Source organism: Denticeps clupeoides, chromosome 2 (assembly GCF_900700375.1).
Source record: "Denticeps clupeoides chromosome 2, fDenClu1.1, whole genome shotgun sequence".
NCBI lineage: Eukaryota > Metazoa > Chordata > Actinopteri > Clupeiformes > Denticipitidae > Denticeps > Denticeps clupeoides.
The window spans coordinates 21,405,901-21,421,935 of NC_041708.1; the positions used below are offsets into that span (position 1 = coordinate 21,405,901).

Sequence of the window (16,035 nt, forward strand, 5' to 3'; positions counted from 1 at the left end):
TTTTAGAGATTTGGACTGAAATCAAAAAAACATTTTTTGCAGTGTGTGTGTCAGTGTGAGAGTTTGTGAGTGTGTGCATCTGCAGTGTAGTGTAGACATTCAAACAAATCCTGTTAAATTTTCTGATTTGTATTGTTCTTTATTTTTTTATAAATTATTTATCGTTCTGGCAGCTCAGGTGGCACTTTATAAAAAAAGTCTAGATTTGGCATATGTAAAGCATATGTGTATGTTTTTTGTGTTAGTTAATTTTAATTTTATTTTATTATTAAAACAGCTCAAGAAGCAACATGTTTGTGCACTTTCTAAAGATTTTGGTTCTGTTTTTGAATAAAGGGTTGGAAATGAATGCTTTTCTTGTTTTGTTTTTTTTTTTATATCCGATTCTACGATTCATAAAAAATAATAATCGACAGATTAATCGATTATTAAAATAATCGTTAGTTGCAGCCCTATATCTCATACCATCATTTGGACCAGATTTCAAAATATGAGTAATCATTGCTGCACAAAATCATACGACGAATCTGCAGAGATTATACGGTCGCACGGCGGGTTAAAACTTGGGACGTTCAGGTGTAGCGACGTCAGCGACGGATCCGCAGACCCGGGCTGCGCAGACAGGAGGACGGGAGGGGGGGGCGCGGAGAGCCCCGGTAATCCACGCCAATCCACGCCTCGTGATTCCACCGGCCGCGTCCGAGAAGCGAAGCGACGCCGCGCACCCAGCCTGCCTCCGGCCTCCAGACGGGGGACATCCTCACGCACCCCGTCCTGCTCTGTCGGTCGCGGCTTCTCTCCCTTGGTGCGTGTTGCCCGTTTCACTCGGTCGTTCATCCCGACCGAGAACTTTTATAAAACCGCCGCGTTTAATGGCCGCCAGCCGGCAGCGCGGCGTCCGTCAGGTTAAAGGTGGTCGGCACGTTTTTGCTTCCTTTCTTCTTGTGCCATGTGGCTCCCGTACAGCCCGGCGTGTGATGTCGGTTCCGCGTGTTTTACATGAATAGATGATAAAACCCGCCAGACTCTTACTGTCACGCTGTGGATGTTCTGTGCAGGCAGCGGCGTGGAGGGGGGTGTAAACACCGGGACGTGGCAGCGGCGTGGAGCTGCGGGGTGACGCGGCATCCATTCATAAAGCGCACCGGGGGGCTCAGCGGGCTCAGCGGGCAGGGCGGCAGGTAACGTCGCCGCCGTCGCTTCCTGTTACAGTTTCGTGCACCCGCGCGTTTTTATCATCATCATCATCATCATCATCATCGTCGTTGTTGTTGTTGTTATTGTTGATGATGATGATGATGATCGGGGGTGTGCACGCGCGCGCGCGCTCCCGACGACGGGAAGGTGACGAGGACGCCGACTACGACATGTCGGCTACGAGGATGCGGGGTCGGTGCAGGTGGCCGCGTGGGGCTGGTCGTTTTCTCCGCGAAAGTTGCACAGTTAATTCCGCTCGTGCACCGGCACCGAATGCACGCTCATCCTGGACCGTGAGTGGACGAGACACGCGTGGTTTGCTTTTGGCGATTTTTTTTGTTTGTTTGTTGGTGGTCACCACCAGATAGTTTCGATCTTGGCAGCACGCAGGCATTTCATTGCTCCGCACTGCGTGTTTTGTCTTATTGGACACCTACGTTGTTCTGGACGATCCTCTGTGGGACAGTTAGACAGTCCCCCGTGTTAAATGAGTCCATGTTGAACAAAATCGAATGTAGAGTTGATATTCTTATAAGAACTAGGAACCCATGAGCTGTGCGGATTGGTGAGTGAAATCAGGATGTTGCGACGGATCCAGTGCAGTCTTTTTGCCTCTTTTGACACCTGAAGTAGGTTCCATATGATGACCGCTCTCTGCACTTGTCTCTTGGGAGACAGAGAAGCGATAACGGCCTAAAATCGTTAGTTCTTAGAATACAGAATAGAGCAGGATGTTGACCATTGACCGGATGACCACATGCATGGAAACTGATGAATGAAGTGAATTGGTTTGTTGGCTACATTGGATAGAAAAAGCAGACAAGTGACGCCTGGGCTGATAATTGATTCTTAGTTGTAATGCTATATATATATATATATATATATATATATATATATATATATATATGATGCTTTTATTCTATATTCTGAGTGGGCAGGGAATAGTTTTTGTGACAGAAACGTGAGCATGAACGCTGCATGAACAGGACTGGCATCTGTTGACCTCTTCATTCTGCAGCGGTTTTTACTCAGAACGACTGACGTTGATCCGGTAATTTCTTTGTCATGCTTCACAAATTGACAGAGTTGCTTGTGTGTATTATCTGGATAGGCCTGACTTGAGCTGTAATTGTTTTGTAATTGGGCGTGTCCCCTGGGTGGGAGCCCGAGTCAGCTAGCTTGAAATTGACTGTGAATCTTCAGCAGTAATTGATGTGGACATGAAGTGAAGAAGCTAGATGAAGAAACTGGTGTTGGGCGAGATTTCAGCTAAATTAGTGAAATGACGGCGCTGTTCAAATTTTGCATGATCATGTGACATCATATACATTTTTTGGGGGATTTTATTTTGTTTTTGTGGGTACTTGTGGGAGGGTCTTTCGAAATACTGTATTAACAAATTAGCATACGTTTGCAGGTATTCTGATTGCAGGGCATTATTGCCACCTACTGTTAAGGAGTGTGACTTCAGAATGACTGCTCTAGACCAATCCAATGGAAAAAAACCCACAAATTTGACTGGCGATTCCAAATCAAGTCCTGTGGAGAGTTCATAGTACACAGTGGTTAATTATGAATTGAAAGTGGTTCAAGGAAGGACAAATTGTGAATCAGCAATGGAGTTACAGTGTGTGTGTGTGTGTGTGTGTGTGTGTGTGGTCATAACTTTCCTGCTGTTCCTTGCATTTCCTTGCCATTGTTCTCTATTGGAATTGTGTTGTGCGTGCCTTTTTGAGACCCCATTTTTCCGTCTACTGAGCTGAACAGTACTACAGGATGACCCAATTACTGTCCATCCTACACACAGTATTGTCCAGTCCTTCCCAATGATCACAAGCACCACCTCTCTCTCCCTGTCTCTGCTGGGCTCTGAAATGGCAGCGTTATGTCTGATCCCTCTGATTTCTCCAACACACGCACATGCACACTGATCAAGGTCACCGCAGCTTCAGACAACGAGGCACAAGGGGGATGCTTTCATAAGCCTGATGCTTAGAAATCTTGACGTGCAGAGAGTGGACCTGTAACATTGGTGTGACAGCATTCACACGCACCCTGCACTCTATAGCTAGTAATCTGTGCATGTGTGTGTGTGTGTTTGTGTGTTTGCACACACACTGTATTCCTGGCTCCATTTAGTGGTTGAAAGTAAAAGTGTCCCTTTTGGCAATGTAGAAATGAAAGAGGAAGGATTGATGCACTTTCTGCCACAGGAAGGCATCAATGAACTGTGGTCCTGCTCTCTCAGTGTGTGTGTGTGTGTGTGTGTGTGTGTGTGTGTGTTTTGGGTGAATGCCGAGTGGGGGGCATTATTCACTTTGGCGCAGGTGGGTGGAACATGATTAAAATCTCTAAAGGGCACCGCAGGCTGAGTCATTATGTTAAAGTGCAGGATAGCTCTGGTGCTAACATGCTAGCACAACACACACACACACACACACACACACACACACACACCCCATTCTCATTCACTCTGGGTGCATCAGCCCTCCCCATCCTTACTCCCTCATCCTTCCGCCTACAGAAAACCAAACTGGAAATTGTAGTAAGATAATCAGAGCGTATACACTCACACCTTAACAGATGGACTTATATTTCTGCCTGTGACAGCAGTATAAATGGCCTGCCTGAGTTATTTCTTCCCTCTGGTGCACCTGGAGTATGGATGCATGCTTTTCTGGTGTGTAGTCTGTGAAGTGGTCGTCCACAGGTACTCAGTACTCTGAACAGGACTCATTTAAGACTTCCTGAACTTCAGCAGCTGTGGTCTTGGAATGAAATGTGACAACAAGGTCTGAATCTGGACAATGCCTTAATAAACCAGAGATTAAAAAGTCGAATTAAGTAAAAGTAAAGTAAAATCTTTAGTTTGCTTAAATTATACTCAAGTAGATACCAAAGTAAAGATTTACTTGAGTGAAAGTGGGGGAAAGAATTGTTGTTTTTATTCTACTTTTAGGTGGTATAATGTTCGGACCATAAAACATTTTTAAGCGCTGTTAACCACAAACGTACCAAATTCAGAATTGTATGGTAGCTCAAACATTACAATAAAAAAGACAAAATATAGCCCAGATCAAAGATTCCAAAACTGTGAATGTTTAACAAATTTTTTATTAACAAACTGTGCTTTGTTCTTTTTATAGCAAACATAAATGTACCAGTTGTCTTTACTGACAAATGACACACTGACTGCAGATATAAGAAATGAAATAAAGTGCTCTGCCCCATAGAATTCAACAGTATTTGACTGTAAAGCTCTTGTTCAGTTTGGGCAACGTAATGTATGGAATACACAGGCAAAAATCCTACACAGTGCATCCAGAAAGTATTCACAGTGCATCACTTTTTCCACTATCAAAAAAGTACATAATCTTTGCCATGAAACTCTATATTGAGCTCAGGTGCATCCTGTTTCCCCTGATCGTCCTTGACGGCACAAATCTCGGGAAGGTTCCAGAAAGATTTCTGCTGCTTTGACGGTCCCAATAAGCAGAGTGGCCTCCATCATTCTTAAGTGTAAGACGTTCAAACCCACCAGGACTCTTCCTAGTGCTGGCCTGCCACCTAAACAGACCTGATGGTCACTCCAGAGGACAACCTTCTAGAAAGAAAACCATCTCTGCAGAAATCCTCCAATCAGGCCTGGTAGAGTGACCTGGTAGTAAAAGGCATATGGCAGCCAACCCAAAAAGGCACCTGAAGGACTCTCAGACCATAAGAAACAAAGTTCACTGGTCTTTGGTGTGAACGTCAGGCATCATGTTTAGAGGAAACCAGGCACTGCTCATCACCAGGCCAATACCATCCCTACAGTGAAGCATGGTGGTACTGGGAGATAGAGGGTAAGGATAGAGGGTAAAAAGTAGCTGCAGCAATGTACAGAGCACTCTTGAATTCAGATTTGAACTTGTCTTTTGGCAACAACCAAAGGAGTGGTTTCAGGAGAACTTGAGAGGCCCAGCCAGATTCCAGACTGGAATCCGATTGAAAATCTCTGGAGAGATCTTAAAATGTCTGTGCACCAACACTTTAACATCAACATAAACATCAACAGACAGACTGTCAGGTTGCTTACCCTGCTCTTTGACTCATTCTGTAGCCACATCAGCAGAACAGTTGAGTCGCAGCCAATACTCATATGGATCTTCTTGGGGCTCAGGGAATATAGAGCAAAGATCTTGCCGGGACAAAAACTGCTTGCAACTGAAATGCTTTCACAAAAGACTATAAATTACATCTGGGATATTTCTAATGTCAATTCCAGTAGAATTTAAGCCCACTCTGACAACATCCTTGGCCTTGCCCCTTAGATGAATGAGTATTTCTTCACCTTGCTCTTTAGTGATCAGACCACCTCCTTATGAAGGTTCGCATGAGTTCGCATTCTTGAAGTGTAACATTATAAGACGAGTCACCTCTGAATGTAGGATTGTCTCCATGGGTATCATGATGAGGTATAGATGATTCTGGGCTGGTTTTACCCAGCTGTGTAATAATAAAATAAGGCGGTTGTTGGCTGATTTGTTGCACAATGTTACTCACCTGAATTAGAATGTCATGTGTTATGCTGGGAGTAGATGTGCAGGGCTTTTGGTCAGTAGGGCGGCTGTCATGTGACAATCACTTCACTTCACTTACTAGAGTGGTTTAGTGTATTACTGCCAACAGAATCTAAATGCACCATCCCTACACCCCTAGCACCAGTATTACGTAAATCAGGAACACTCCCAATACACTTCTACCCTGATTGTCCCAATTGGAGTCTGATACAGACATCCAGTCAGCTGAGTGTCATCCATTAAAACTCAGAATAAAGAAGAATGAACAAATATAAAAAAAAAATAGAGATATGGAAAACTGAATTATTCTGTAATACAATGACCACACTCTATCTTCTGTCTTCACTCTTGTATATTAATTAATATTATGTTTCAAATGACCCATAAGAATGCTCAGCTGATCTGAAGTGGTTCGTTGACAACAGGTCCACTGGTCCAATTAGGCGTCAATCAATGATCAGCCACAGCAGCCGGATCATGACACCACTGTTTCTGCGTTGTGGTGATTCTGGATGACTAAGATGTGGTTGATCAATGAAACTGATTTATTGGCTGCACAAAGGGTCAACAAACAAAATAACTGGGATGGGCAAATACGTAGAGTCCTCCTGCAGCAATGCATGAGGTTTCTGCCACGAATTGCAGCATTGCGTGTGTGACAAGATCACCAACTCACAAATAAATCACAAAATAAACATACACATGAAACAAAATTTATATGTATTAGAAATTATTTTATCTTGAACATAAATGAACATTAAACTTTACACTTTAAACACAAGAAAATTATTAGCCCCCAGGCCATTAAATGTCAATAGTGTACCCTTTTTGAGCCACAACTAACACCAATCTCTTACACTAGTTCTTTACTAGGTTGGCACAGGTCTCCTGAGGGATTTTGCCACATTCTTCCATTGCAAATTGTTCTAGCTAGTCCAAATTGCATGGCTTCTGAGCATGGACATTCACAGATTCTCAATATGTTCCATAAAAAATATTCCAATATTCCATATTCCTGTGGGGCTAATAAATGTGGGTTTAAATGTACTTATTGAACAGGTATGTGTACTGGTTCTCATTTCCCTGTCCAAATGAAAGCAACTCATCTGCATTGTGAGAGTTATTTTGGTCAAAATATAAATGATGATTATTTAAAACACCCTGTGTTTATTGAACTTGAACTAAAGTACAGCATAATATAACAAGCAACAAAATGTAATAATAAATGAACCTAGTTATCAGAGCTATGTGTTTTAATGATTTAGTTTTATTGGGATAATAAGAGTGAATATTATTGATTACTCAGCAACACAAACAGCTCAGAGCAAGACAGAACATTCTGATACGGTTTAGTTGGAAAGAAGATGTACGTTTTTAGGGAAATGTGTCAAACAGGACTGCCATATTGGCAGTATTTGTGAGTAACAAGTTACGTGTAACTGTGTTACATAATTTAAGTACAAAATTCTAAATGATTCTAAGTGATTCTAAACCAAGTTCCTCACATTATTGAATGTTAAATATTTGATTTAGCAGTGGTTTTAACTGTGTCTTACAATAAAACGAGGCCTGAAGTCTGACCTTGTGGTGGCTTTTGTTTTATTATTTTAAGCGCCACAAATTCTGCATCTGGATTCTCTGTGGCAAAACTGAAATAAAAGCAGCTTTAGTCATGATGACTGGGAATGATGCAGTGTCCAGTTCAGACATTTCCATCTGCTGGGTTCTCCGGTGACGTCTCAGCATGACTCATCACATACAGCTGGCCTTTTTCGGGCCCCAAAATCATATATTGTCAGTTCGACTTGCCTGGATATTGGTTGCATGTCTTGAATTCGTTTAGAATGGAGCTAGATCTCACTCGTTGTGCCCTTGGGTCTGACCACTCCATCACCTCTGCTGACTCGATTGAATATCCTCCCTGTAGAAGAAAGTCACATTCATTAACAGAAGAGAAAACCCTGAAGCTAACCAGTGATCAGTTAATTCCGCTTCAGTTATCATTGGTATTTGCTATGATTTACTTTATTTGTGACGGAAGTAACTAGCAAAAGAAAAAAACTAAGAAAATACCCAGCAGTATCTTGATTGTTGGTCTTGCCATCTAGAAAAACATGTTGCCTAGTATTAAGCTGTCAGAACAACATTTAAAAAAAACAAAGAAATGCTAAATCTGTAGTGAAGTCACCAGATTTTTCATGTCTAATATGCAGTATTTCGGTAAAGCAATCCTAAATTATAGGCTTTAAAAAAAAAAAACACACACATTTGGGCTGCTCACACTTCAACCTGTTTCCCATTTATTTCTCATGGAAGAGGAAAAAAAAGATGAAATAAAGACCTTATTTTTAATCAAATGGTCCTTGGTAGAGTCTGCATGCATCAGAGGCAATAAAATACTGGTAACACACTGTGTTTACATTGAGACATTAAGATTCTATAATATAATACAAAGTCACTGCTTGTATATTCTTCTTCTGCGCAGTACAACAGCAGCTTAATTTACATTATTTATCATTACATTACACCCATGGTAGCACTCTGATGTGTGGTCCTGCATTGACACACACATACACAAGAGAGGTGACATAATGTCTCCACATGCATCATTAGCATCTGGATGTCATTGATCTCCTCAAGTAAATGAATGAACCTTTTTTTTCAGTGTGATTTGTAAATGAGGCAAGGTACCATTTATTGAACTGAATTGATTCGTTATTGAGCTAAATTTTCCCGGAAGCACCAGCTGATCTCTGGCAGGTATGTGAACCTGTGGTTTCTAGTATGGACTCTTGTACTATTGGTCAAGCAGACATGTAACAACCACCATGAGGGTAGAAACTTTGTTTAGGAAAAGTGATCAGAATTCACTGAATATGCTGCACTGGTGGAAAAATGGTTCTGTTTTCTCTACTTTTATGACTAAAAAATACTATACAGCTAATAAATGTCCTCATGTTTGCAGGTTTCTGGCGCTCTTGGTTACTCTGTGTCTGCTTGACCTGGAACTAACCCTGTCGCCTGTACTCCCTTGCGGTTCCGTTGCTGAGATGGGGCGTAAGCTGGACCTGTCTGGACTGACGGATGATGAGGCGGAGCATGTGCTGAAGGTGGTGCAGAGAGACATGAAGCTGCGCAAAAAGGAAGAGGAGCGGCTCAGGTAATTGTGTGTACATGTGCAAAAAAGAAGTCTGTCTTGTCTAAAGACTGTCTTTTCCAGCTAATTAAACTGTGAACAGTGTTATTATCTTAAAGGAATAACGCCAAACTGCCACTTTGATGGAAGCATTTTTTAATTTTGTTCCTGCTGCTGTCATGTACGTGAAGGCCATGTTTCTATATATAGTTATCTAACAGTGATTGACTTTGAGACATTTGACCGTATCAGGTGTTTGGTATGACTGCGGTTTTGAAGGTTCTGTAGAAATTGGTCACTTTTAGCCTGGTAAAGTTCTGTCCTAACAGAAAGTCTGTGAATGCATTCCATATATTTAATGTATTAATAATATGTACTAATGAAGATGATTTATGGATGTTGGGCGCACTGGTTCATGGGATGGAAAACCTTCCATTTTTGTTCAATTAAATACCTTCTGATTAAAACCCTGTTTTGTAGCTGTTTCTGAAATTAACTGAAAATTACTTCACTTTTTTCATCTTTGCTTCCCGCATTTTGTCTGTTGTTTGGGTTTATTTCATTGACTCTTATGGTGATTTTAACCAGTGTGACCCCTTTGTTGTGTACTTCGTAGTGAAGTGTACATAGTCTCTCAGTGCTATCTGATGCTATATTACACAGATGTGGAGGATGTCTCATTGTACTTGTTGCAATGTTTCTATTTAAAACATAAATGGCAGTCATTCCATTCTGCCGGCTTAATTTTGATTAATTTAAAATTATGAGGATAAACAAAAAAATGGGTGAATAAATATGGTATATACCCAGAAAAATGTGTAAGCCAGCTTAATCACAAAATGTATTGATCCTAGATCAATTTTAAAGGGGGTGGAAAATTGGATGGGAGGGAACAGAATGTTGAGATCAGCAATGGCCATATTAGACAGGAAATGCCAGAAGTGCTGTTTGGCTACATTTCAGGCCTTCATCTAGGCCTTATTTAATAAGTACGGCAAATAATTTGATATGGATTCTAAATTTTACATGGGGCAGTGGTGGCTTAGCGGGTAAGGAAGGCTTGAATCCCAAAACCCCAAGGTGCAACTGAGGTGCCACTGAGCAAAGCACCGTCCCCACACACTGATCCCCGAGCACCTGTCATGGCTGCACACTGCTCACCAAGAGTGAGGCTTAAAAGCAGAGGACACATTTCACATTTGCTGTGCTGCAGTGTTTCACAACAACAATAACTTCCCTTTCAAATTCTAAATATATATCAGTGTGTAGATTTTATATTACAACATAGAATATGTTTGTATATGTATATGGAGGCAATATATCTAGGCGTCTAAGCACTAAACTAAAAAGGACTTCTGATTCACACTGTGTGGTTCTCTTTATACACTCCTGCAATGTGGAGAGACCAGGGGTGTAAAGCTGCATTCAATAAGTCTGTGCCTGTAGGCTTCCTGAAATCCTGTACCTGTCTGACCTGGGCTAAACCTGAGAGTCCGAATATGATTTTCTGCTCATCAGTTCAGATAAACTTTGCATATACACTTTGTGTGTGACACTTAATTTAGTCCACACTCTGCTGTGATCAAAGGCCTCCTGGCTCTTTTGAAGAACAAACGATACTTCACACAGTCTCACACTCGCAAATAGATGGGCATCCCGTTAAGCCAGAATCTCATGAAGGAAATTAAACATGCTGTGTTGTCTGACTGAGTGACTGATTTGTCAGACGAAAGTAGTTAATTCTGCGGTGGGAAGTCCCCGCCCTGCACCCAATGTCCCGGGATGGGTTCCGGCAGTTGCGACCCCGAGAATGGTTGTGCATAGTGAGTGAATGAGGAGTAGTTAACAGCGAGTAAAAGCCACCACATCACTGAACACTCTTTAGATTTCAGGTATTTGTGTTTTTAGCTGTAGAATATTTTCATAGATGAATGATTCTGTAGTTTTATCCATAGGTCTTTTTATGGATAATTCACTTTGGACTTGACTGAGATAATACTTGAAAGTGAAAGTGAAGTGATTGTCACTTGTGATACACAGCAGCGTACGGCGCACACAGTGAAATTTGTCCTCTGCATTTAACCCATCACCCTGAGTGAGCAGTGGGCAGCCATGACAGGCGCCCGGGGAGCAGTGTGTGGGGACTGTGCTTTGCTCAGTGGCACCTTGACGGATCGGGATTCGAACCGGCAACCTTCTGATTACAGGGCCACTTCCGCTAGGCCACCACTGCCCCAGTATTTAAATGTGTGTAAGTGTTTGAATCCGTTGGACTGCTTCCCAGTCTGCGAAAGATTGCTGCGGTTTCCCTGTTACCCTTGCTTGGATAAGTGGGTTTAGAAGATGGATGGTTGGTGCCTCAGTTGCTCAGTTTCAGGCTGTGGTCCAATTTGCTGGCTTTCGTTCAGGCAAGCCAGGCCTGCTGCATATGTTCAAAAATTGTCTTCATCTTCCAGACAAGCTTCTCTGTCAGCAACTTGCCACATCTCCTTTATTCTAACCACATGAAATGAAGTTCATAGAAATCATTATTAAATTATTTAGTATAAAATTGTAGCCGAAGGTATGCTGCATACATCCCCATGCTGTATGACTTTGCACATAAAATACCTCATCAACAAGGATTAGACCTAAGCTGATTGAACACTACAGTTCACAATGCTGCTTTTTGAAGCATATGGGTGTGGTGAGGCAGCTAAGCCATCATAAGTGTAAATTGTGTGCTTTGTTCAGAGTGGCAAAGGCAGGGATTATATATTATGTCTGCAGCCACTCAGCTGTTACATAGTACCGCTACTCTACCACGTGGTTTAAGCTTATTGGTTAAGCCATCACCATCAGTTTGATATATGATGTTATAGATGTTACCATTCTACCAACATACATAATTCAGGTTAAAGCCCAGTTTTATCAGACATAAATAATATTGTAATGTTTCTATGATTTCACTGTGCAGTGTTATTTTTGTCACTTTTGCATGGCACTTTAGCTCACGTCATGCAACAATGCAGTAAACATGAATATGACTTTACATAAAGCAAGTAACAAGACTGAGACTGATGCTGAAACTGAAATCTGCTTTACTGCTCAACAATTTTAATGAATTCAATGGTTCTGGGAATCACAGATTCTAGATACCAGTGAATAGATGTCACCTGATAAATGTGAGAGAGTCTATGTGTGAGAGATCATAATACTGCGATGTTCTCACTCCTGTACCAGTGGGGTTTGTTGTTTTACATTAAATAATTTGACTATTGACTATTAAATTGACTATTATTGAACAGAAGTGCATCACACAAACCTGGTCCCAGCCGCTATGTTCATTTTATTTGATATTTTTCTCACTCGATGGAAGGCTGCGAGAAACATGTACAGTAGATAATGGAAAGGTTAATTTTTTAACCACTGAAATTATGTAGCAATGTAGGCCTTTATTAGTTATACAGTGACAAAATTCCACTAACCAGCTAGGTAATGGCCATAGAGTTATGCAATGTATAATAATTGCAAAAAAAAAAAAACGAACATGTTGTAAAAGTCAAAGTTACAACTGTCTCATATGTCACAAATTGTAGGGCAGAATATATGTGATGTAATTTGAATACAACAATGTTCCTTTTGTCACTATTTAAAGTACTTATTAATAGATTTCACGAAAGGTCAGTAGAATCCTTGAGGTCCTTTGGTGACATTTTCACACAAACCCTTATTTCTCCTAGTCTGAAATATCCAATGGATTTTCAGCACCTCCAGACTCCAGTAGCCTACTTGTAGTATTAATGCAAATGATCATCAGTGGCCTCAAGTAAATGGGGTACGGTTCTATAGCGACCTACTGTCCATCGATCTGACTAATATGAACCGTGGTGGGCCAACTGCATTCATCATCCTGGAGCACCTGGATGTTTCGGCCCAAATCGCCGGCTCACAGCCAGGCAGCTGAAACTTGGCTGCAAACAGATGTTCCCACACACCACTTACTCCCTGCATACACGCAGGAGCAGCTAATTGACCGGATAGTCAACATTTTGCCCTGGGTGTTTCTGTTGCCGTGGTTTGTGTTTATGAGGGTGAATGATTAAAAGTCCATTTCAGCGGGTAGCATTTGTTTGCACAGGGCTGGCAAAATCTTGTATTTGTTGCCCATGTTTAATTGGTGTCCACTCATATTTAGTTTAGTGCTCATATGTTATGCAAGTTCTAGCAATTTAAAATTTTATTTTCATAAAAATATTTTTTGGATTTTTTTGGTCATCATTCTGCAATAGTCGTGTATTGTTGTAAAAAAACATACAAATTCTTAATATTCATTGTCTGAGCCTAAACATGCCATATTAATGCACACAAATGAAATCAGTTTAGTGGTCACGGATGCTGTCTGGGTTGTTTCAAGGTCATATCCTGGCAACAACAGCCAGCAGTTTACATTATCAGATGGAGAGCTAGACAGAAAGTCTTTACCTTGGAAAGTCTTTTCCACTCAAAGCTGAGCACATGGTGTTAGAACTTGTTTTATCCCATTGTATTATTGTATTTATTGCTGTATTGTTGTATTTATTGCTTTACTTATTGCCCTCTGAAGACGTCTACTTGACTTAGTGCAAAGAAAGCAGTTGCATTTATTTGTACAAGTCATAAAATTCATTTTCAAATGGTCATGCAATCAACCTAATTTAAATTGCCCTTATTGTGTTATTTCATGTTTTTGGTTGGAAATTATCATATTTAAAATTTATTTGGGATAATAATATTCTTAAGCTATTACCGTCAGAGGTGGTTTATGCCACTCTGACATCTTCATTGCCTTCTTCAAATATAGTAAACAACATTCATATAGCTATGTCATGATTACTGGGACATTTGTTAGATATCTTTTACATGTGTTTTGGTTCAGTATTTGTTTGGTTTTATGATCGATTAAGGGAGCAGATGGCGAGAGAAAATGTTCATTGTCAAATATCAGTTCAGTTTTTTAAACAACATTTAGCATGACAGTCCCTGCAGCATTTCTGTGGCCAGGGAGCCACACTGTTTCACCTCAGATCACCTCAAGCAGAGAGAAATTGACTTTTTCCAAACACTTTAAAGTTGAAAGTGAAGCGATTGTCACACGTGATACACAGCAGCACAGCACACAGTGCACACAGTGAAATTTGTCCTCTGCATTTAACCCATCACCCTGAGTGAGCAGTGGGCAGCCATGACAGGCACCCGGGGAGCAGTGTGTGGGGACGGTGCTTTGCTCAGTGGCACCTTGGCGAATCGGGATTTGAACCGGCAACCTTCTGATTACGGGGCCACTTCCACTAGGCCACCACTGCCCCGCTTGACAACAGCGATGTCTTTTCCCCATTGTCAGCTGTTGTGTCAGAGTGGCTTACAGAGCATCAAAGTGACTGTCAGAGATATGCGCATGGAAAAAAAACGTCAGACTGCAGTTTTTCAGAGAGTGACACCTTATTCTCCTGTCAACAAGGATTTCAGGCTCTGGGTTGCCTTGTTTATTCCTTTGTATGTTTCTGAATGCCATCTACATCGCTTTCTTCGTATTGACTAATTGAAGACACACACAATGATGGTCGGCAGAGGGAATACAAATTTTTGCAGTCTGGATGAGCACTAACTGGCATTATACCATATCTGAATTTAATTATGCATCTGCTGAGCTCAGGGAGTTAACAATGGCTTACATAAAAGGAGTATAAATTGCAAATAGACCTTTGGTCTACAGGCATGCGGCTGTGGCCTTTTTAACAATCGAGCATCTGAGATCATGATCACTGTACCTTGGAAAACTCCAACAAACATACACACAGACAGCTTAGACATATAGACACATTGTTTAGACATCATGGAAATGGCAGATGATTAAGCAGTTAACACAAAAAAAAAAAAAGAACTGGGAAAAAATATAAACAATGGTGCAGATCCAAGCGGCTGAAAGTTGTGGGTTCCTGGAAGGAAAGGTGTAGTTGACATGACGCTCTCTGGAATAGTGGTTGAAACATGTTGTTTTTCCCAGACGAGCGTTCCAGTAAGACCACCTTGTGACATCGTTTCGTAAGGAAAGGGCCTAATGCTTTAATACAGGAAGTAATCTCCTCAGTTTTGGCTGAGCTCCACAGAGCCGTTTGCTCATTTCATTGTTTGTGGACATGGAGACGGTGAACAGCAGGGGGAAATATCCGTCTGCTGCGCTGCCGGTACCATGTTGTTTGCATAACGCAATAAAATGCTGTCTGTTCTAAAATGTGCTAGGCAATGTTAACTCTGTGGAATATTAAGAACGAATTATTGTTACCTGGCTCTTTTGCGTTAACGTTAACAAACGTCATGACAAAAGAATTCACTTTACTTCTAATTCTCATACAAAATAAAGGACTAACCGAATAAATTTTAATCAGTATCTCAGGGTACCTGTTGAGTCTGATGCAGAGAACCTGACTTTTCAGAGTTTTTAAAGTATTTGAACTTAAGGACTCACCAGACCAACCAACCTGGACTGTTGGCTGGTATCACCTCAAATAATAATAATAGTCACTGATGTTATTGTTTGTAAATGGGCCTTTAATTCTAATATTGTGACAATCCTAAAATCCGTTTATCCCAGAAGGATGTACACCGCTGAACATCGCATTGAAACCAACGTGTATTGAGACTCCATCAAAGGGCTTTTTTCATTTGTAACAAATACCGTATTGAGACATCAGAAACGTTAGCATGTACCTTTCTGTCATTTTGCTGTACATCTGAACTCAACAGTGTCTGACATCTTCTGTTCTTTTGAGCCGAGAGCTGCCTATCGGGATGTTGAATGGTGTCATGCGGTGATGAAGGAGATGAAATATCCCGAGTTAGATGTCAGAAGAAGCTGTTCTGAATTGGGCTTCAGTGTGATGACTGAAAACACTGTGGCATGTGAATCGCCTCATTATCATTCTCATCAAATTTTAGTTGAGCAGGCAATGCCTCGTGGGCATTGGCACACTCATTCTGGAGAAATGGGGAATGGACTATGAATCCTGTCTAGTATGCTCCCACTATTTTCACTCTTCTATTTAATTTACAGTTTCGTATTATCACGAAACCATGAAAAAAAACACTGCATGCCAATGATGTGCACAGTCTTCGTCAGAA

General features: G+C 41.2%; 1 protein-coding gene across 4 annotated transcripts in view; it reads left to right on the forward strand.

The window, feature by feature from the left end:
* Positions 1–660: 660 nt before the first annotated feature.
* Positions 661–16,035, forward strand: part of myripb (myosin VIIA and Rab interacting protein b) — an 87,898-nt gene continuing 72,523 nt past the window's right edge. For 2 of the 4 annotated variants that reach the window (XM_028969514.1, XM_028969519.1), the window contains exons 1-2: positions 1,376–1,490; positions 8,725–8,919. In XM_028969514.1, coding sequence (XP_028825347.1) covers positions 1,471–1,490; positions 8,725–8,919 — 215 coding nt within the window. In that variant the 5' untranslated portion in view covers positions 1,376–1,470. Of the gene's footprint in view, positions 806–1,058; positions 1,182–1,375; positions 1,491–8,724; positions 8,920–16,035 lie in introns of those variants that run through there. The other 2 variants (XM_028969517.1, XM_028969515.1) reach the window with 2 other exon arrangements.